The 22,676-nt window shown below is 33.2% G+C and overlaps 1 protein-coding gene and 1 long non-coding RNA gene across 2 annotated transcripts in view; one reads left to right on the top strand and one right to left on the bottom strand.

Annotated features, from left to right (window-relative positions):
- The window catches only part of LOC101900233 (uncharacterized), a 329,862-nt gene that overhangs the window by 154,477 nt on the left and 152,709 nt on the right, over positions 1 to 22,676 (bottom strand). The gene's annotated exons all lie outside the window — the stretch shown is intronic.
- On the top strand, positions 17,489 to 18,278 carry LOC131803605 (uncharacterized). The gene is made up of 2 exons (XM_059124996.1): positions 17,489 to 17,838; positions 17,985 to 18,278. Exons 1-2 carry the CDS (start codon positions 17,613 to 17,615, stop codon positions 18,248 to 18,250), a joined length of 492 nt encoding a protein of 163 aa, XP_058980979.1. The 5' UTR covers positions 17,489 to 17,612; the 3' UTR covers positions 18,251 to 18,278.

The raw sequence follows: 22,676 nt of genomic DNA, 5'->3' as shown, positions 1-22,676 counted from the left end.
AATCCGATGTGTCTCTTTCAGGCTTTATCGGCAACAGTAAACATTAAAGACTAATAGAAGAAGCAGAAATAATAATTGTAAAAAAAGCCTCACAGGATAATGTGTGGTGGCATTGGGAGGGAGCGACGGAGCGAGGGAAAAACACACACTCGCTCTTTTCTACATTTACTTTTGTGTACGAAAAAAATACTATATAATCTGGTTAAAGTTGTGGCTCCGGGCAATGCAATATCTATTAAAATTATAATTTACCATTATAAAGCTGAAACGTAGGAAACGGAAATGACAGGAAACAAAGTTTCCGGTAATCTTTTCACGATGATAGTTCGGTGGCGGAATAGTTGTTATAAAAATAGAATAACGTTTTTCAAAAAAGCAGAGAAAAAAAACGTTTTATTACTTTCACAACATTTGATATGGTTGTGTGCGTGTGGCTAAAATAAAATATCCGCTCTAACCTCTGCCAGAATGCTTTTCCCTCCGTTTTTTATACAAAAACACCGCATCATTTGCCATAAGGCCTTAGGGTTTCTGATGACTTCGTTTGACTGGATTATAAGCCAGTAATCATCATGGGTCATGGTAGTTGTTTGGGTTGGTTGGTTGGTTGGTCTTTTTCCTTTTTTTCGCTTTTTTTGAAAAGCGCAGAGAACACAACTACAACAACAAAATACCAAATAGCAATTAATCTGCTATACAAACTGGCGACAGCCTATCTGCCTTTTATACAAAATCCTCTGAGAGTTTACATTCATTCACTCCCATTTACTCACTCCCCCAAACGGCAACGACTTTTGTCATTTATTCAGCCGTGAATACACAGTTTCAGTGGACCTCACTCCCGATCTCCCCCGCCATGAGGCTGATGGTCGAAAGCTACAAATCCAATAATATATCTATATATAATTTTTTTTCTATTTTTTGGTAGGGGCCGGGTAAACGACTTGACTTTCGCGACGATTTGAGAATAGAAGAGAAAAGAAAACACATCACCAGGAGGAGGATGTGTTGACCAGCCGTTCATTGTGTTTGAGGCTGAAATACTTTAATAGCTGAAAAGAAGAAAAAACGAACAGGACATTAAGCCTTACTATAAAAAAAACAAAAATGGTTTTTGAATTTCAGTTTTTCTAGATGTCGACTGGTGAAGTCATTTGGAAACCTGTACTTGACATGGTCACCGCATTTTCATACATGCCCCGCCACCACTTGCCATAACCACAATGATGGTTATCTGAGAGAAACATTTTGGAGGATGTTGGGGTAAGTTTGAGTAGCGTAAAGTGAAATATTAAAGCGTTTATTTGGTTAAGGGGTCAGAAAAGAAGTATTCTCTGTATGGGGTTGGGTAATTATTAGTAATGACTTTTATGTAAATTCGCTACAGAATAGCTTTATATCTCGAAGATAGTAGCTCGAAAATTAAGAAGAGTTATTTCTATTTTTTGGGAAGAGCTTAAGGCGAAGGTGATTTCACTTCAAGCGTTTTCGTTAGTGTATAAAACTTGCAAAATTTTCTTTTTTCTATGCGAAACCCGATAAAAAAGCTAAAAAATGGGATTTTATTTTAGTCTGCGTAGTGCATACAGGGTAAGATAAAAAAAACTGCAACAAAGTCAAACGCCATAATTTTTTTTTTTTTTACATTTTATTGAATGAAAGCAAAAAATGCCGGAAATATCATACAATTTTAGAATTCAGATTGGGAACAATTCCGTAGAAAAATGGCTAGGATCATCAAAGCATTGAATATTGGTGGGTACCATTATGTGGATACTGTGAGCTAACACTGACACCGGCTATAGAACCCACTACAGACTATAACTACAATTAGGATAGAACATGTGGCAAAAACCGTAAAAATACGTATATATGTAGGAAAACGTATATATGTATTTACAATGTTCCGCCACCAGATGTAGAATCTGTTTCCAATTCCTTATACCAAATTTCGAACAGTTCTGTGAAAAAATCATCAAATTACCGAATATCAGGAGATGTTATATGGGGGCTATAGGAAGACGGGGACCTATAGGAATATGCAACAGACGTAAAACCCTTTACAACATCGTATATCGGGAGGCATCGATACATGGGCAATATAGGAAAACGTAGACCTTTATTTGCAATGTTCTGGCAGATAAAGTTGGAGAAGCCATTACCAATTCCAAAATTGGATAAATTCCGCGGAAAATGTGGCTAAATCATCAAAATACCGAATATCGGGAGGTATCGTTATATAGGGGGTTATACGGAAACGTTGACCGATATACCTCATTTTCGGTACCAACCTAGACACAATACAAACTATTCTGCAAATTTCAAGGTTCTACGTCAAATAATGTGGGCTATACCTTTTTTTCAACAGACGTACATGTGAACGGACCTCCGAATATTATGCTGATCATGTATATACTTTGTGGGGTATATTGTTTAGAGAAACAGCTATTCAACTTCGACATAATCGGAAAATTGTTCCAAACAGAAAAGTCTAACAGAAGGTAGAAATCATTATATGTGCGATGCAATCTGGAAAAAAATATGGGGGAAAGAATTAGAAACCATTAAGTAAGATATATATAGATATATACTAGGGTTAATTTAGAAGAAAGTGGGAGAGATTTTTCGTATCTCTTCAATCTAAGACAAAAACAATAATAAAGATTTGCTGCGCAATGGCGAAAAAAAGGTCGACATTTGAAGTCATTGCTCTTTCTATCACTCTCTCTCTCTCTCTTGCAATGCCATAAGAAAGGATCGATGGTTTTCTGTTTTCGCAGAATCTGTAGCTCGTCCTTATGTTTTGTGTTGGCCTATTATTATGCCCACAACAATCTTTAGCTCAAGCTTTGTTAAGGAATACTAATATTTATTGACCCGATTATTGTTGAGGCTTCATCAACAGTACCTTTTGGACCCTATTTTTATTTCTAGCTGGCGTACTCTTAAAATTTGAAGCTTCATATTTTGGCCAACATTGATTTAATTTCGAAGATGGCCAAACTCGGCACACTCCTTGTGGCATATAATGATTTAAATTACCACGACATTCATAAAACAGTCAGCGAACAAGATGTGGTTTTAAGAGAAATTTTAGCTAGGAAGACCATTTTATGATTATTGAGTCTATAAATAGCTATCATTATTTCCAATTTAGAGCTATAGGATGTTAATATCCTCACACATAACGTAGGGTCTAGAATCTGAGGACAAATCCGTTTAAAGGCATTTGGAGTCGATCTAGGTCTGTCTATCATACTGTCTTGCTGCTTACTCTCGAAGGGATTATACGATTTCGTCTAAACTTGTAAAACGTAATATAACATCAAATTTAGATCGATGGGGGCAAAATAGGCCTTCTCCTTCTTGTACCTTCTTCACAAAATGCAAAGATTTTCAAAGGAAATAATTTACCTCACGGAAAGAGAAAGGATCATCTGAACTTGGGCAAACTTTGCTAATCCTAATATTTGTATTAGTGATAAGTCAGGTGCAAATATTGGACCATTTATTTAAGTACTTTCTCCACAAAGGGACGCAGGACGCATTTGCAAAACAACCTCTATACCTTAACCAGCAACCCTCCACCAGTTATCTATACCAGTATCAAATTTGAGGATTCCAGCCGTATCCCCGAACTTTATACTAAATTTAGTATCGGTTAGTAGTTTTCCTACATATATGGGACGCACTTACAAAGCCATATATTAGCCGCTGACACTAACAAAGACCTTAATATCAAAATTCGGGATTCCAGCTCTATCACCCTATCTAATACAAAATTTAGCACCACTAAGTACTTCTCGTGCAAATTTAGTACGTATTTGCAAACCCACCTCCAGACATCAACACCAACAAAGACCTCAATAACAAATTTGAAGATTCCAGCCGATATTCTCACCCAATACCAAATTTAGTATCATTCTGTAGTTTTCGTACAAATATAGGACGTATTTCTAAAATCACCTCTACATCTTAACCACAGACACCAATAGAGACCACACTATCAAATTTCGGGATACAAGATATACTGCTTCATCCAATAGCCAATTAAGTACTACTTAGATTTTTGCGTTCAAATTTAGTGCATAATTGCGAACCACCAGATATCAATACCAGGTGCAAAGAGAATCCTCAATGTCAAAGTTGAGGATGCCAACATTATTAATTAAACCCAATGCCAAATTAGGAACCATTTAGTTATTTTCGTTCAAATATATTAGGAATTTCCAAAATCACTTTGGTTGAGGTTGTTAGTTACCTTGTGTTAATTGATTTGGTAGTTGAGTGTAGGAAAGCTTTTTATCGAAAATTTTCAATATGGATATAAATTTTGGGGTAGCCCCTTTATGATTTTACCTCCAAAGTACATGTTTTCAACCGATTTTGTCGGGGTGTAATAAATTCCAAGTGCTAGTGTTATTTGAGATTATTAACAACAGTTTTACATGAGAACCAACACCACATCCACTTAGAATTTCTTTTCCCCAGTTAGGCCATTCCATTATTATTAGGTGGCATACGCTTTGTAATATTTATTCACTTTTTAATTCTAGAATCTGATAGTTTAAAGCTTTTAAATTTGCCGTTATTCCTGCATTTCCAAGCTATGAAATCTTCTTTTGTTTGGTTTTTAATATAACATTTATCATAACAAAAAATAATGAACCCCCAATTTGAAGTACCGCTTATAATGCCGAAATATTAGCGAAAATCCACATATTTTGCCATTAAAGTTTTCTAATATTGTCAGTTTAAATATTGCTTAGAATGGTCTGAATATCTCAATTGTTCGAATGCTATTGATTCTGTGGTTCTTTAAATTAATTTGAAGTTTTCGTTTTATTATTTAAATTTATGGAAATTTTTATTCCTCAAAACGCTCATCCCACTAAAACAATGTACTAAGATTGGCCTTTATTGTCTATGATCAATGCTATTGTTAATATATTCGGCAGAACTTTCAAAGAGTATTAATTTTACAGGTATTTTGCTTTAAATGAAACTATTTTTGTTTCTGTGACATTTTCTTGTCTCTGTATTGAGAGTGTGGGGCTCTTAATTGAATCCTGTCAATCTTCAAAATTTATTTCATACAAATTGCTTGTGATGATTATGACGACGATTATGATGATGTCGTTATGAATTCATATTAAAATCACATAATAACTGACAGGTGTCAAAAATTCATCCACAAATTGTGTGCAAATTATTCTAAACTACTTTTGGAAGTGTTAAATTTGTCTGACTCAATTAAAAGTGGCAAAAATAAAAGCATACAGAAAATCCCATACCTATCCCAATGACCAGCATACCTAATCGTGTTGTCATCCCACTGCCATCACAAATTGAGTGATGTTCATTTCAATGTGAATGGGAATTTTCATAAATTTATGCATACACACACACACACTCACAACATTCATAAATACACATTTGTGTCAATTAAAGTTGATGTACGAAAATATATACATACGTATTTGTTGAATAGAAAATAAATATTCTTTTATTTAAAATATAAATGAAATTAAACGGCCACTGAGTATGAATTTCAATACTAAAACTGACAAAATCCTATAAATTAAGTGTCATAAATAACAATTTGTCATAGAGGAGGATAATAAGCAAAAAAAAAAAAGGGTTATTTTACCAAAGAAATATGACATTTATTTAAAAATGCATAAATTGTACTTTATTTTGAGTTAAGATATCTTGTCGGAGATCACACAAAACATACTTGTTTATTTATCTAAGTAGTAAGTGTGTACAAATTTATGTGCTTAACAAATTAGTCTATTACAACCCTCCTCTTCGGGACAAGAGGGTGGTTTTTGCGAAGAGACCTTAATATATCGTTAAGCCATTTAAGTAGCCATATATTTAATTGGCAATTTAACATTTCAGCAGTCTTAACTGTTTATTTATTTGCAAATGCTTATCTCTGATTGAGATTTCTTTTGGGCGTGGGCAGGGTTGCCAGATAGATATTATTGCTGTTTAAGATTGGTCGGGTTACATTAGACATTAGAATTTGTTACTGTAAGACAACGATATCTGAATTTCCAAACATTGAAGTTTATGCAAGAAAAGAATGAAAAATATATCCCAATTATATACTTGGCCTCAAAATTTGAAATGTGTTCGGTGTCATGCCTAAGTGTTCCATACTAAATTTTTCCTGTTTCATTTATTCAAAATTTACAAATCTTGAAGCATATTGGAATTCGTATTTGTGTATTTGAGTGGAATCTGTAGAATAATACCTGAAAATTTTAAGTAGTTTATCTGGAATAAACTACATATTTTATTTATTTACTAGCAAGTGCCCGCACAAGGTCCACCTAAAATTTTAGGTTAAAATTCAGGTTAAGTTCGTAAATGGTCGCCAAGCCGGTCAATGATTTTATATAGCTCCCATATGACTGTACCTCCCGTATTTGATGATCTAAACGGGTACTTCAATCTATGAAAATACATTACTTATGCGGGCATACGTCTTCGTAAAGCCCCTATATAACGGTACCTCCCAATATTCGATATTTTTATGACTTTGTAGACATTATAGATCGGAGGTGTTTCAAATTTGTATTTAAAGCTCGTAATATTTACTACAGCCTATGACAAAAAAGGACATATTAAGGCCCACGTCTTCGTTAAGCCTATACATATCGGTACTTCACTATGTTCGGTATTTTGATGATTTTAGCGACATTATTCATAAGAATTGTTTCATATTTCGTATTTGAAATTCCTAATACGTACTACAGCCTAAGATAAAAAATTGTCTATGCAGGTCGAGGTCCTCTGGGAATTTGTAAGATTTTTTTAAGATTTGAAACACATTGTTTTAAATGTTGTATTTGAAATTCGAAATGGATACTACAACCTATGACAAAAAAAAATTCTATGTAGGCGCACGCCTTGGTACAACCCACACATGATAGGAAGGTGCTCTTTATTCGACATTTTGTATATGTAAGCGACATTATTCATTTGAAGTTCAGAATCGGTACTACAGCCAATGACAAAAAATTACTTATGTCTTCGTATATCCCCCATATAACGGTTTTCATTTAGCCGACATTTTTTGACGAATTTTTTTTAACAATTTGTCACGTTCCTTGCAAATGGTGGATACCGAAAATTCGGGTACTAAAAGTTCGGGCCGTCCGAAATTCATTGTTTTTTTATTTGTTAAGTTAAAGTTTGAAAAAAAAACATTTTTAATCAAACCCCACATCAAAAATTTTCTGTCCAAAACTATTTCAATGTCTCTATATGTAAACTCTAGAAACCGACAATAACCTATATATCAAATTTCGGAATTTCAGTTCATTTAATACCATATCCAAACCAATCTAAATCTTTTAATCCTAGACACCAATACCGATCCAAATTTAGCTTGCCACTAAGTACTGTTCGTGCAATTATAATACACATTTTCAAAACGACCTCTATATGTTAATTCCATACACCCACAGAGACCTCAATATCAAATTTGAGGATTCCAGTCATATCCCTTCACTCAGTATCAAATTTAGTACCATTTAGTACTTTTCGCCTCACCAAATCTCAAACACAGATACCATCAGTAATCTAAATTTCAAATTTCAGAATTTTGTCAATAGCCCTTTATCCAATACCAAATTTAGTACCTTTCCACACTTTTCGTATACTTATAGTACCCATTTCTGAAATTACCTCCATATGTCAAGGCTACATATGAACATCGACCCTAATACCAAATGTTAGATTTCAAGTACTCTCTGTTCACCTAATACCAATTTGTACCAAATATAGTACTATTTAGTACTATTCGGGCACTTGTAGTACACATTTCCAAAACCACATTAAAAAAAAAACAATTAAAAAAGCAGCCTTGTCAAATCCTACACACTAAGATTGACCCTCATGCAACATTTCAACCGAATCCTGCACTTCAACAATCATCGCGATTCCAAATTTCAGGATTCCAGCCCTATCTGTCCACACAAATCCAAATTGCAACAAATTAAGTACGAATTTCTAAAACCTCCTACATATCCCAATCCTACACTGCAAATTTTCAAAAACTACCTACAAACCTCAGTCCTAGATTATAGGATTCCAACTCTATCAATTATCCCAAATCTTAAATTGTACCATATTTAGTAACATTTTCCAAAACTGCGTACATACTTCTGTTCTGCAATGCAACATTAATCTTATTTCCAGATTTCAATATTCCACCTCTATCTCTTCACCCAAATCAAAATTATACCCAATGTAGTACCATTTACTTCACATAAGTACGAAGTTCCCAAGCAATGTACATACTCAGTTCTACAATGCAATAGTTATCTCATTTCCAAATGTCAACATTTCAGCTTTATCAGTTCACCCAAATTTACATTGTGATAAATTTAGTACCATTAAGTTCACATAAGTACGAATTTCCAAAACTACCTACATTTCTCAGTCCTAGAATGCAAAAGTAATATTATTTTCAAATTTCACGATTCCAGCTCTATCTATTCACTCAAATCAAAATTGTACCAAATTTAGTACATATAAGTACGAATTTCCAAAACTACCTACAGTCTTCAGTCCAAGAATACAAAAGTAATCTTATTTCCAAATTTCAGGATTCCAACTCTGTTGGTTCTCCAAAATTTAAATTGTACCAAATTTAGTACCATTTGGTACACATAGGTACGAACTTCTAAAACTACTTACATTCCTCAGTCCTAGAATGAAATAATAATTTCCGAATTCCAGCTATATCGGTTCACCCAAATCGAAATTGTACCAAATTTAGTACTTTTCGTGAATATAAGTACAAAAAGCGAAAACTTCCTCCGACAGTAAAGTTAATTTCAGATATCAGGATTTCAGCTCAATCCATTCTTCCAAATTCAAATTGTACTAAATTTAGTACCGTTTATAACTTTTCTTATGTATACGTGTATATTCGCTTACAAAACTACCTTCTTACATCGACTCTTCTCCTCAACCTTGATTCCCACTTCAAATTTTAAGTTTTTAGCTCTAACATGATACAAAATGGTACCACATGTAGTACATTTTTGTACTTTTCATACACAAATAGTTAGAGTTTCCAAAAACACTTTAGGAAATCTATCATAAACTATCGGTAGCCCTCATTCAGGAATCTGCTTCCCCAAATACAAAGGGTGCCATATTTAGTACCTTTTAATACTTTTCGTACCGTTCTAGTACGGATTTCCAAAACCGCAGCCTTATCTGACCCAATCCACCAGCTTTTTCTGACCCATTCGGTTTAAGACAAAAACCTAAAATTCCAAGATTATAGCTTCAGCTGTTTCGTCTGGATGTTGCCAAATCGTTAAGTCAGTCATCAGTCAGTCGATTACTTCATTCTTTTATTTATATAGACTTTTTTTCACCAAAAGTTATATTTTTTAACGAATTCATTTTAGGTGGCCACTCTGCTTGCAAGGCCACCAAAAATAAATCTTTGACCTTTTGTTTCCTTCCCATTGAACATATGTGTGTACATACACATATACATGTGTTTATTTACAAATATATCGAATTACAAATAGAAAAGTCAAACAACATAAATACCCTTTAAATGTAGACAACAATAACAACATCAACAGCAAAATTGACAAAACAACATAAATCTATAAAATTATCAATGAGATGTCATCAGTAAATAGACTTCCTTTGACTTTTTCATTCGAGTGCCTCTGCTGTTGAAGGGGTCATCACGAGGGCACAGAGAGTATGTTGTGAGGTCACATGCACACAAACAAAGAGAGATAATCAAGGATACAAGTGTAGTTTGGCCTATCACATAATCACTGTCACAAATAAAAACAACAACAATTCAACAATGATTTAGTCCCAAAGACCACCAACAAACAATTGTTAAACATTATTGTGGCTATTAAACAATGATTTCCGGTTTATATTTATCAAATTAAAACAATTTATGGATTGTTGTTCTTTTTTTCCTCTCATTGAGACCCATCCACAAATGTAATTGCAGATATAATGTGATTACCAATGCTCGACCATCTATTGCCAACAATTAACCAATAATTCAATGTTAAATTAAAAAAAATTATATATTTATTATAAAAACTACAGGTCTGACCTCCTGTGGATTTGCAGGGAAATTAGCACTTTTTCTTGCATGGGCAAAATTTATTACTGCAATCAAGAGCAAAATTAACCATGAATTTAAAATTAAAATATTTCTTTTTTTTAAGTAGTTGATATTGGTATGTAGATTAAGTGAATTTTGCTGGAGTGTCCCAATAAAAATTGCGAAGAATCCACATTCTTAGAAAAGCGGATATTAATCGATTTCAAAATTAACAAACTAAAAAAGCAGTTTAGTTCGACCTTGTCGTAAATTTGATGTCCTTCAATATTTGAAAAAATACATATACATATATTTTTATAGGTGCCAAAATCCAGTATTTTTTTTATATATGTTACTTCTGTTATTAGAAAATAACAGTACCAAATTGAGAGATTTTTTGTAAACTAAATGGTGCAGATAAGTATTAATATATCCGATCGGTCAAATATAATTAATAATTTCCAGCAATAAAATCCTTGATAGTCATATATGATAGACACATAACTGTTTTCATGATCACGGACTCACTGAATAAATTTAGGAATCATGTCACAGACAGTTATTCGATTCATAGGCCCATATTAGGAAGTCCCTTTATTGAGAGACTTGAACCGGAATGAGCAGTTCGCTGCTATATGGCGGCTATACAAATGCGTGGACCTTTATAGCCAATTACAGGGTGAGATGAAAAAACTGTAACAAACTTCACACTGCTGTCATTTCTAAGCCACTCGTTCGACAGCTTTTAAAAGTATGCCAGTAACAGCTCATTATATTGTTTACAAGCGCACAAAAGCATTTTGGTGAGAATTTTCCAAAAAAAGTTATTCGTGTTGGAATTCATGCGTGATAGTGGGATTTCTTTATATTTGGCTGGAAACCCACAAGTGCGCTCCAGCATTTAAATGTGGATAAATCTTTTGTGTCTTGTTCCATCGCTCGTTACCATGATACTGGTAGCGTAGCCCGACGTCAAGGAAGTGGACGGAAGAAAACAGCAACATCAGCAGAAATTTGTTCGAAAATTAAAGAAGCGACTTGATCGAAACCCGCGTGGCAGTGGCCGAAAAATGGCTCGTGAGCTGAACATATCGCAATATTCTATTTGGAAAATATTGAAAAATGAGCTCGGGGTAAAGCCATTGAAATTCCAAAAATGCAAGAACTTACACCGCAACAGAAAGAAAATAGACTCAAAAGAGCTAAAGAGTTTCGCTTGGCCGAAAGTGGTGAACTGCCGCATTTGGTTTTCTCCGATTAGAAAACATTTGTTGTCCAGCAGTTTGTAAACAAACAAACAGATCATGTTTACTTGCCAAAGAGGTCAGCTGAAAATGTGCATCTTCGGTTGGCCACCAGAACTCAAGCGCCGGCATAACAGCTTATGGTCGCTCTCCGCTCGTAGTAATCGACCGTGGCATCAGAATAAATGCCGAATATTATCGGGGAAATACTCTGGAGGGTGTACTAAAGCCTTGGACACGCAAACATTCTGGCCGCAGACCTTGGACATTCCAACACGACTCAGCATGCGCCACCGAAGAATGGTTACAAAATGAGGTTCTTTGCTTCATTTCTAGCGCACAATGGCCACCAACATTTCCGCATACCAATCCGTTGGACTATTGTGTCTAGAGTATTTTGGAAAACAAGGTTGGCACATAAAAAGAGATGTATTAGATGTTATTCGCCATAAATTGTCGTGTTGGAATATAGTTTTTTGCTTAATTCATGGTCCCATATAGACAATTACAATTTGGAACTTCAAATAGCAAATTTCAAAAAAAAGATTGAAAAAAGTGAGTAAATTTATTAACATATCTTAAATATTAATATGTCCCTTTATTGGAGGACGTAGGCCTGCTCTCTGTTATATGTCAGCTATACAAATATCAGTCGGTTTTTGTCAACATCGCTAATGTGAAACATTTTGTACTTTTTTCCATGCTATTCTTTGTTCAAAAGTAACCTCCCCACCTCAAAACTATAATTCCAAATTTAGAAATCCCATATTTTTACAAATTTATCAGACTCAGAATTCTTCGCTATGTTTACTCTATACCAATCTTACCACATTGTACACTTAAAATATTTATTTCCAAAACCACCTTTTTATTAAAATCATTAATTGTGTATTGTTACGTTATACTTTTCTTGTATCTTTATATCCGACACCACTCTGTGCTACGGGGTATTATGTCTTTGTGCTTTTGTTGGTAACAGGCAAAAGCATAGGAGACCCATAGACCCTTAGTTCCTTTTGATGATCTTCATATAATCGCATTCTGAATCCACAAATCATTTTTTTTCACCTAAGGTCGAGCCCTATTGAAATTGGTGATAATCGGTTCAGATTTAGGCATATCTCATATATATTTTTTCATCAGATTGCAATTATGTGTCAAATTTGTAATATTCGTCCAAATGGAATGAATTTCGTCGCATCCGATCGAATTCAGTCCAAAAGCAAGTATTTCAAATTGAATGAAAATCGGATCAAATATATCGTATATATATTTCATGTCAATTTTGTTCTGATTTTGAAAAAAAAAAAAAAACTATTCTATATAACAGCGCTCGTCAACACAAAGTCGTATGAAGTATTGAGCGCCACCAATGTCCAACTTAAAATACATGATCTCATAATATCAGCCTAACCGTTGGCTCCCACTAAATGCCATTTAAAAAGAAACCCGAGTGCAAAAATCAAAATAATAAAAATGTTATTCGAATATTTTTTGTAAGGAATAAATCCAGACCAAAATAGCAAATTACAGCTGATTTGATTTGGAATAGCAACACATCCATAGAATAACATAAATGCCTGTACAAAATGTCAAAGCTCGGACAGACAAACGTCCATGACTAAATCGATGTTGAAGTTAACTGAGAACATGAAGTCCGATGAATATTTCGATTAAAAATTGGATGAATATTTCGAAAGAAAATTGTGGAGTGCATCTTCGCAATTTCCGCATTTTATATATTATGTCTTATATCAATAGAAACCTGCATGCAAAATTTGAAGAGTTTATCACCTAGAGTGTAAAATTTTAGTCCAAATATACAAAACAAAATTTCTAAGTGATTTTGAGTTATTTGGGGAAGGTTCCCTTTCTGTTATTATTCATATTTGAGACACGGTTTTCTATCGACTTTCATCATACTTACATTTTTGTAGTGTAAGTGGTTATATGACAATATATAGACGTTTATAATGACTTTTAGATATAGCAATTTATTCAGAATTTTCCTAATAAAGTTCAAAATTGGGACATTTTATATATATGAAATTATTCTAATCACTAACAATAGTTCAGAGAAAATAACGTATTTTTTATGATTAAAATAAGGACCTTCATTCAAATTTAACACACTTTTTAGTGCCGGACCATCGCAGCATTTGTAATTAATTAATACAAATATGATCCATAATATTTATATTTATTTTTTTAATATTCATTTCAAGCCATGTCATACCAGTCAGCTTATGAAAACCTGGTAACACAACATTATGTCATAATATTTTATTATTAAAAAATATGTTATTGGCCATTAAGAGTTCGTGACTTTTTGTTCGGAGTAAATCTGTTATTTTTCCATTTGTCGGCTGGCTATGGCCTCTCAATGGACAGAACAAACTTTTTTGTCGCGATTTACATAAATATTTTATAAAGTTTGTGTTTTTTATATCTCACTTAACATTCTCCCTCCTATCTATTGTGTATATTTTATAAATATTTCATGTGTTTTTCTATAAATGTCATATTCTTCCAAACTAAGAGAGAGAGAGAGAAAAAAAGAAAATCTAAAAAAATAATGCTCATGACATGCTTATGGTACGCATTTGTATACAAATGAATTGGACGAAAAAAAAAAACGAATGTTAAACAATTAAATTGAAATGTCCAAAAAATTACTGGAAAAATCAAATACAACATCCGAACAAATTGTATGGAAAATGAAATAAAATTGCATTGGCAGCGGTAAAAAGTAAAGTGTGATTTTTTGTTGGTGTTAAATTCTGTGTTACATGCTTATGAATTGTATATTTGAATATTATATTAGCAGCTATGTACATGACAATGAAATATTTATAGGAAATTTAGTTGAATGCGTGCCATGGGGTTGTTGTGTCAATTATATATTTATTTCGGAAATTTTGTGTGAATATTTATTTCAAATATTAAACAAAGGAAAACGGTTTTGTTTAAATTGACATATGCCAAATGGATTTAAACAAAAACTAATTTGCGGTAATTTCAGTATTTTTATTTTGTTACAATACACTAAAAACATTAAAATACATTAAATCGTTGGCCTTTTTGTATGAGAGGTTATAACTAACAATAGCTACTAACTACTAACCCTAAATTTAAAATTTCATTTTTATATGGGACATTTACCCAACGGTTGACCCCTGCCGACTATTTTAATACCAAACCTATCAAACTGTATGTTTTTCCTCAATTATTGCCATAAAAAAGTAATCTCCATCATTTGATGACATAGCTTAATAAACTTAGAACTCCATGTTGATAGGGAATATATTTTATGGGGTATTTGATTCGTTATTAGAATACCGAGTTGTTATGGCACCTTTGAACTGAATTTAAAAACGTGGAAAAAGATATTGAAACAACTTAAAAAGTAACTGTCGGTTTTGCCGACAGATGTATCTCCTCAGCCAATGTTCGACTATTTAAATATATTTTGACTTCTGTTATGATTATTCAAATGTTTATCCCTCTATGGAGTAGGTTCCGAAGAAATGAACCAACATTGCCCATTTCATGTGTCTAACAGATTTTGTGTTGATGGAAATATTAAGATGTGCCAAGTCTTAATGGAATTTAATTTTAATTTCGTGTTTTATGAGCTTCATGGATATTCAAAATGTTTAATCTTTGTGGGGGAGGTACCAGAAGGACTAGATAGATATTTCCAATCTTCCCAGCAGATCTTGTGATAGCAAAAATAATGAGATATGTGAAATATGAAGAGAACCGGATGCTTATTTCGGATTTTATAATCGTTTTGGTGATCCAAAACTTCGACACCTTAGGGGGAAAGTTCTAGATGAAATTTTTCGATTTCTACCATCTTTATAACACATCTTGTGATGATAGAACTATCAAGCCAGATCTTGTGTTAATAAAAATATTGTGAAGTATTTAATTTGCAGAAAATTGCACTCTTACATCTCAATTTTTAAGAGTCTTAATTATTCACCCTTTTTGGGGGATGTACTTGATGGAGTGAACCGATATTCTCCATTTTCGCACCTGAACTAGCACTTATGAAAACTTAAGGATTTGTCAGGCTGGAGCACAATCGGATTATACTTTCACTTTCTGTGCATTCAAATATTTTCTTTTGTGAGGGAGGTGCTAGAAGGAGTTGGCCGATATTGTCCATCTCCGAACTCGATCTACGTTTGATAATAATATTGCGATGTACCAAATTTGGACCAAATCGGATGCTCCCTTCGAGAGTTATCGTGCGCCCTAGCCAGACAGACAGACGGATGGACATCGCCAGATCGACTCCAAATGTCCTGAAACGGATTAGGCCCAAAGAGACCTATGATTTAAAACCATTATTTTGATGAGGCACTTTTTGGACGTATCAAATGATATATACCCTCTGTAGCCATATGGATAAGGTATAAAAAATTGTATGAAATATTTCTTCCTTTAGCACATTTCGCCTAAACCGAATTTTTGAACTTTAAACAATTCAGAGGAAAATTAGATAAAAAAATCGGGGATAAATTTCGAGTTTTTTATACAAGGAGTTTTTTCTGAGTACTTTACCCTATGGAGTAGAATTGATTATGTAGGCTGACGTCTTCGTATAGCCTTCATATAATGATTCATTCCAATATTCGGCATTTTGATGATTTTAGCGACATCATTCACCGGAGTTGTTTCCAATTTCGTATTTAGAGTTCGTAATGGGAACTACAGTCTATGACACAAAATTGTCTATGCAGATCCAACTTCGTACAAAGCCCATATATCAGTACGTCCATATATTTGGTATTTTGATGATTTTAGCTACATTATTCACGGCTGTATTCGGCATTTTTAATTTTTTTTTTTAGCATTCTCCAAAGTTCGGCCCGCTCGAACTTATTGCTTTTTACTTGTTTTTTTTTTTTTTTTTTTTTGGAACATTGATGCAAATATTTTTTGTGATATACAGTGAATGAATTCTTTGCGTTTAGGTAAGTTGTAGACTTTGGATGTTTTCTAGGACCTATTGTAGAATTTAAAAACAGGACTAACAAGACTCGTTTTTGACTCGCTGGAAGGTTAAAATTTCCAACCAAAATATCTGCAATACGGCGGATGTATCGATGTACCTAAAATGCAAGGATTCCGAGGAATCTTAATCCGAAATTTTCCAAAAGTTTGAAAGGATGGGGGAAGTGTAGACTTGTCCTCTCTACTATTGACCTACGTCGAACTCGATCTCACTTTGTTAAAAATATTAGAATGGTCCAAACGAATATTTCCTTGGAGAGTTATCGTGTGCAGATCGCCTATTAATGTCTTTAAATGGATAACGTACATTTTGTACATTTTGTCCGCATCAAATGAATGCCTTCTGTCAGCATCAAATGAATGCATTCTGTAGTTATTAGATAAATCGATGGAGGTATACAGTTGTTTGAAATTTTGTAAAAGTTTTGTAAATCTTGAAGAACTTTATCGGAAAGCAATAAAGATATTGGTTATAATGTTAGATTTCCAAATTAAGGGGATTTTGAAGGTACTTCTACACGCAGAAAAATATATGTTAGAAATATGTTTGGATCCAAACATATATTTGTTTGGGACTGTTTGCAAACAAATATATTTTTGGATGCAAACATAATTTGTTTCGGTGCAAACAAATATTTGTTTGCAACATTTTGTAACATAACTCAATTTTATTTGTTGGGTACCAACATATTTTATATGTTAGAACATATTTTTTTATGGGTGCGGAGAGGATTTTTTCAAAGAGCTAAACAACAGAGCTCTCGATTACTTTTGAATTGGTGTTATAGGTGACTTAAAAGAAGACAGGAGGGTGAGAAGTCTGTTTTTGCGTTGATGAGTGTCTCAACTTGAGACACGCGCCAATGTTACGCTCTCACCAAGCAAACACTGCCGATCGCTGCTGTAACTATGTGTGGTGTGTGCGCGGCAAGAGGGATGGAAACTGTTGCTGAGACGTTTATTTCTTTTCTATTGTCCATGCACCAAAAAATGCCAACAACAACACACAAAGAGCTGTTTGGATGTTTTTTTGTTGCTGAGACGTTGCTTCTTACTAATGTTCATGCATTCATACATACATGCGTTTTTCGCATACACACCGATTTGCTTGATGAGAACAAAAGAGCGTAACATTTGCGCGTGTCTCATGTTGGCATTCTGGTTGTGTTCTTTTTTTATTCTTTTTATTTGTTTTGTGCCTTCGCGTCGTGTCACAAGTGTTGTAATAAATGTTGATACCAACTGTTTTGGGGGAAGACAAATTATTTGTCGAAGCGCCGGAGCCTTTAAATCTACAAAGCTTTATAAAAGCAGCCAAATTAGAGTTAAAAATTGATGCCTCAAGAAAAATAACAGCCTTAGTGTTTGGTGCAACCATTAAAGAAGGCCAGTTTGAAAAAGTAATTCATCAATATATGTCAACACCTACTTTTCATATTGAGTTGCAATTTGGAGGTAAGTACACTGGATTTACAGCCTGTTTCTTTATGTCGGAACAAAAAAAAATTTCGTTTCAAAATAAAGAAACAGGCTGTTAATATTTTTTCTTTTTTTAAATAATATATTTCTTTTTTTAAATAATATATTTAATTTTCATTTAGACTCCGTTCGATCAGTGGCATCAGCATCGACAGTTAGTGGCACTCTATCGGAGTGTGAATCCGTAGGTGGTTTTGGGGATCTTACCCCAAAAACAAATGTTATTTCAACTTTAAAGACTGACATAGAGTCCATCAAGTCAATTCCGGCTGTCAACAAAATATGGAGAATTTTTATTGCCGAAAAACGCCTGCAAAATAAAGATAGGGTGAATATTTCGAAGGCCCTTATTGACGAATGTCTAAAAGAAGACCCTAACAGATTGTAAGTATTTTACTTTATTGAAAAAATAGTGATTGTAATAAAAGGAAAAATAATAAATTAATAAATAAAAATAATAACAAATATTAAGAATAATATTAATAATAATAAATTAAAAAATTAATATAAAATAAAAATTTTATGAAAACTGGCACGATATAAATTATAAACTTATTAACAAATGTTTATTTTATTTTATCAATAACAACAATATATTATTTATAAAAATTAAAACATAATAAATTAATATTAGAAACATAAGAATAATTTTAAGCATAATAAAAATTGTAATAATTAATATAATATTAATATCTGTAATAAAAAATTGTTAAAAATAATAATATTAAAATAAAAATTCTAATTATAAAAATATTAAAGAAAATAAAAAACTATGTTTCATTATAAATTATTTTTTTTTTTTAATATTTTTATAATTAGAATTTTTATTTTAATATTATTATTTTTAACAATTTTTTATTACTGATATTAATATTATATTAATTATTACAATTAATTTTATATTATATATTATAATATGTATGAATTTCTTTTATGTTAAATAAAATGTGAATATCAAAAATTGATTTTAAAACTAGTTTGCATTATGGTTGAATTATATCTGCAGTAAGTATACAAATGGACCCAATCATAAATTTATGTTTGCACCCCAATATATATTATGTTTGGACCCAAACATAAATTATGTTTGCACCCGAACAAAAAATATGTTTGGACCCAAACATTAATTATGTTTGGACCCAAACATTAATTATGTTTGGACCCAAACATTAATTATGTTTGGACCCAAACATAATTTGTTTGCAGCACCCAAACATATGTTATGTTTGGGAATGTTTGCAAACATATATTTGTTTGCTGCAAAATATGTTTGGGACATATGTTAGAGAGGCTTATATTTTTTTGCGTGTACTCATTGGAAAAATCTGAATTTTTACAGATAAAATGTATCCAAGTCCCAAATTTTAATGATTTTAAGTTTTCTCATGGTGGAGACTATAAAAAGTCACAATTTACTTGTGCAAGTCTAGGATTGGGAATACTCCCAAGCATTCTCATCTTGATTAAATCTCCATATAAAAATTTTCCTAGTTTTTATATTTTTTGCTTCAGAGCTTAAACAAATCGATTTATTAATTGTTGTCCTTATCTTTATTTATGACGTTAATTTTTTATTTTATATAAAAAAGAAAAACCTGACGAATTAATCCAACAAAATATATGTGTATCCATTTAAAATTATCCGCCATTTCATGTCACATGGATTATGTTCAGCGTTTATAACGCCATCATGTCGGTGGCCAAGAGAAAATCTAATATAACATTCGTTTAGATTTACTTTCCCTTTTTAAAAAACGAGCGAACAAGTGTTGACAGATGAGTTTGTAGCTATCTTCCGTCGGATATATGTACACATGTATGTGTGTATGAGTTTGCGGTCCCTTCACGTTGAAGAATGTGAAATAAATCTGAGCACGATTTGTCTTCACTTCACAAAGTGTTTTCAAATGACACATCAAATAAATCCCCGAAAAAGTAACCGTATACTCATACAATCACATTGTGAGATACTCTCTCTCTCCCACACACTTGCACAGATTCATTTCACACGAAAACCATTACTCAAGCAATCCCCTAACCATTTCCGGTATTTCAATTTCCTTTTCAAGTGTGACTTGGAAAATATTTACCTTTTTCTCCTTGACATGGAGGAGCATAACATGACTTGGCGTTATAGATCTTCGCTGAGCTCTGTTAGCGTGTGTGGGAATGATGACGACGGCCACGACGTCGACGATGATGATGATGTCTTTTATGATTTGTATGAGTTGTTTATGATTTGCTGTCAACTTTTCTACACAGGTCACAGATACTAGTAGCAGCAGTCTTTGAGCGGGGAACTAGAAACAAAACGTTTTGAAAAATATTCTTAAATATATACATGATTTGTGTATGTTATTGTTGTCGTCGTTGTTGTTATTTTGTTTTACACTTTTGCAACAATATGATGATGAATGTTGACATTTTGACTTTTGCTGGCTTGGTTTTATTTGTTATGTTGGAGCTTTGTTGGTCTCCACGTCTATCTGTTGTGGTAGTTAGAAAGTGAATAAGTACCTCAGGTTGGTATGGATTTGGATTGTGCGGCTGATTAGCTGGCTGGCTGACTGGATAAATTGTTTTGTTTATTGTGACATAATGATTTTATGGCTTATATTTTATTGAGGTGTTCTTTTTTCGACTCTTTATTTTTTTTGTTGCAGTCACAAAAATGTCATAAAATTCGTTTATTGTTCCCGAGTTAGATATATTTATTTTCTTTTTGTGTTACTTTTTGTTGTTGTTGGTTAGACCGGTACCAGTAGAGCAAATGTCTGATTGCGGCGGATATGCTTTGTTAGAACATTGTTTTATGATTGTTTATGACCCAAATTTATTTTATGTGGCAATTATTTCAAACTTAAATCATACGGCTAACAAACCTAATTTTGGATTGAGTAATTTTCGGAATTTTTTATATACATTCACATTTTGAAGGTTTGAAGTTATTGGAGGAAACTTGAGTTTAGCTGAAACTGGAGGATTTTACGTAGACAAGTTTATAGAGTGGCCTTTTTTTTAAATTTAGCCTTGACTTTGAGGATTTTGATTGTTGAAGCTTTAATAGGGTTAAAGATAGTGGGAAGCCCTTAAGTAGATCCAAATTAAATAAGTAGTGTTGGAAAGGGTAGTAAAATAACTCTACTCCAACTTCCATAAATTATATTTTTTACATTTTTAATTTTCCACACAAAAATATTTATAATATTATTGGTTTGGAGTTTAAAAGGCTGAATTCTAAATTTTTGCCAATGTCAATGTCCTCTAAAATGTTTTTTGTTCTAAGTCATTAACGAAAAATATAGACACACAAGGTGATATAGACCACACCCCTTTAACGGTATCACCAGATTTTCGGTATTTTGAAGGTTACGGCCCTAATTCTGAAAGAGGCAGATGCCATTGGACAATTCGAATTAGAGGAAAATAAGTTCTTCCTCGCAAAAAAAAAAAAAAAAAAAATATTTATAGGTTCACAGTTTGGTATAGGCCTCATTTAAATGTACCATGAAATGAAAAACTCCTGCTGCAGAAATATTTTAATATAGGTCTACCACTTGATTAGACACCCTATAGCAATACCTTTTGATATTCGATATTTTAAGGAATTCAGCCTCTATTTCCCACCGAATTGGCTCTACTTGACATTTTAGGGTCTCAATGCATAAAAATTTCCCTTAGGATAAACTTTAATGTTGGCCCTTATTTTGGTATAAAATTCATAGAGGGGCAACGATGGATCGATGGTCATGTCCGCTAAAATTTGAGGCATCCCTTTAATCCAAACATCTTTGGAGACAAAAGCAGAACCTTATTTTTTAGCAGAGAATTGTCTAAAAATTGGTAGTTGTAGTTCGTAATGGGTTCTAGCTCTGGTGGCGGAACAGAGTATATAAAGGTCAACGTTTTGGTATAGCCCCATGGAGATTGTCACATATTTCCATGGATTTGTCAAAAAATTATGTTTGTAATTCATAATGGGTTCTAGCTCCTGTGGCGGAACAGAATATGTAAAGCTCCACTTTTTCGTATAACCCCCACCTAATGGTACCTCCGGATATTCAGTATTTTGATAATTATGCTAAAAATTAGTGTTTGTAATTCATAATGGGTTCTAGCTCCGGAGGCAGAACATTGAATATTCAGGTCCACGGTTTTTAATTACGCACATGCAACAGTACCCACCGATATTCGGTATTTTGCTAATCCTAGTCACATTTACCCGCGAAATTGTTTCAAAATTGGTACTTAAGAAGATTTGGCAGATGACAATCCTTGAAGTAAAAATTGTCTATAGAGGTTCCCGTTTTGGTATGGCCCCCGTATAGCGGCCTCACCCACTTTATGTTTGTTTTTTAATGTATAACAACATTATCCAAACAGTCTTACTGGTATTTTTCAGGATATTTGGAGTCGATCTAGCGATGTCCGTCCGTCTGTTTGTCTAATATCGGCCCACCCCAGCAAGTACCTCCCCAACAACATGTCAAAATTCTGAATAATTATAACTCTTATAAAAATGGAAATAAGAGTTCGTATGTCTTCAAATTTCGCACACCTCAATTTTTCTACCAACCCATGAACAGGTGTGATGATTAGAACGGACCACTCCTTCTGGTACCTCCCCCATATCGAGTCAAAATTTTGAATTATCATGAAGCTTTTAAAAAAGCGAAATGAACATCCGATTCCTTTCAAACTTCGCGTATTTTCCGAGTGGCTTATATCTCAACTTTTCTAATGACGATTTCATAAATGAACAGTGACTGTTCTAATAGTCAGGAGAGGAGGCTTCGAGAGGAAACTTAACCGTT

Source organism: Musca domestica, unplaced genomic scaffold, assembly GCF_030504385.1.
Source record: "Musca domestica strain aabys unplaced genomic scaffold, Musca_domestica.polishedcontigs.V.1.1 31, whole genome shotgun sequence".
Lineage (NCBI taxonomy): Eukaryota > Metazoa > Arthropoda > Insecta > Diptera > Muscidae > Musca > Musca domestica.
Note: the sequence above shows the minus strand (reverse complement) of the source record. Positions and strands in the feature narration are given on the sequence as shown.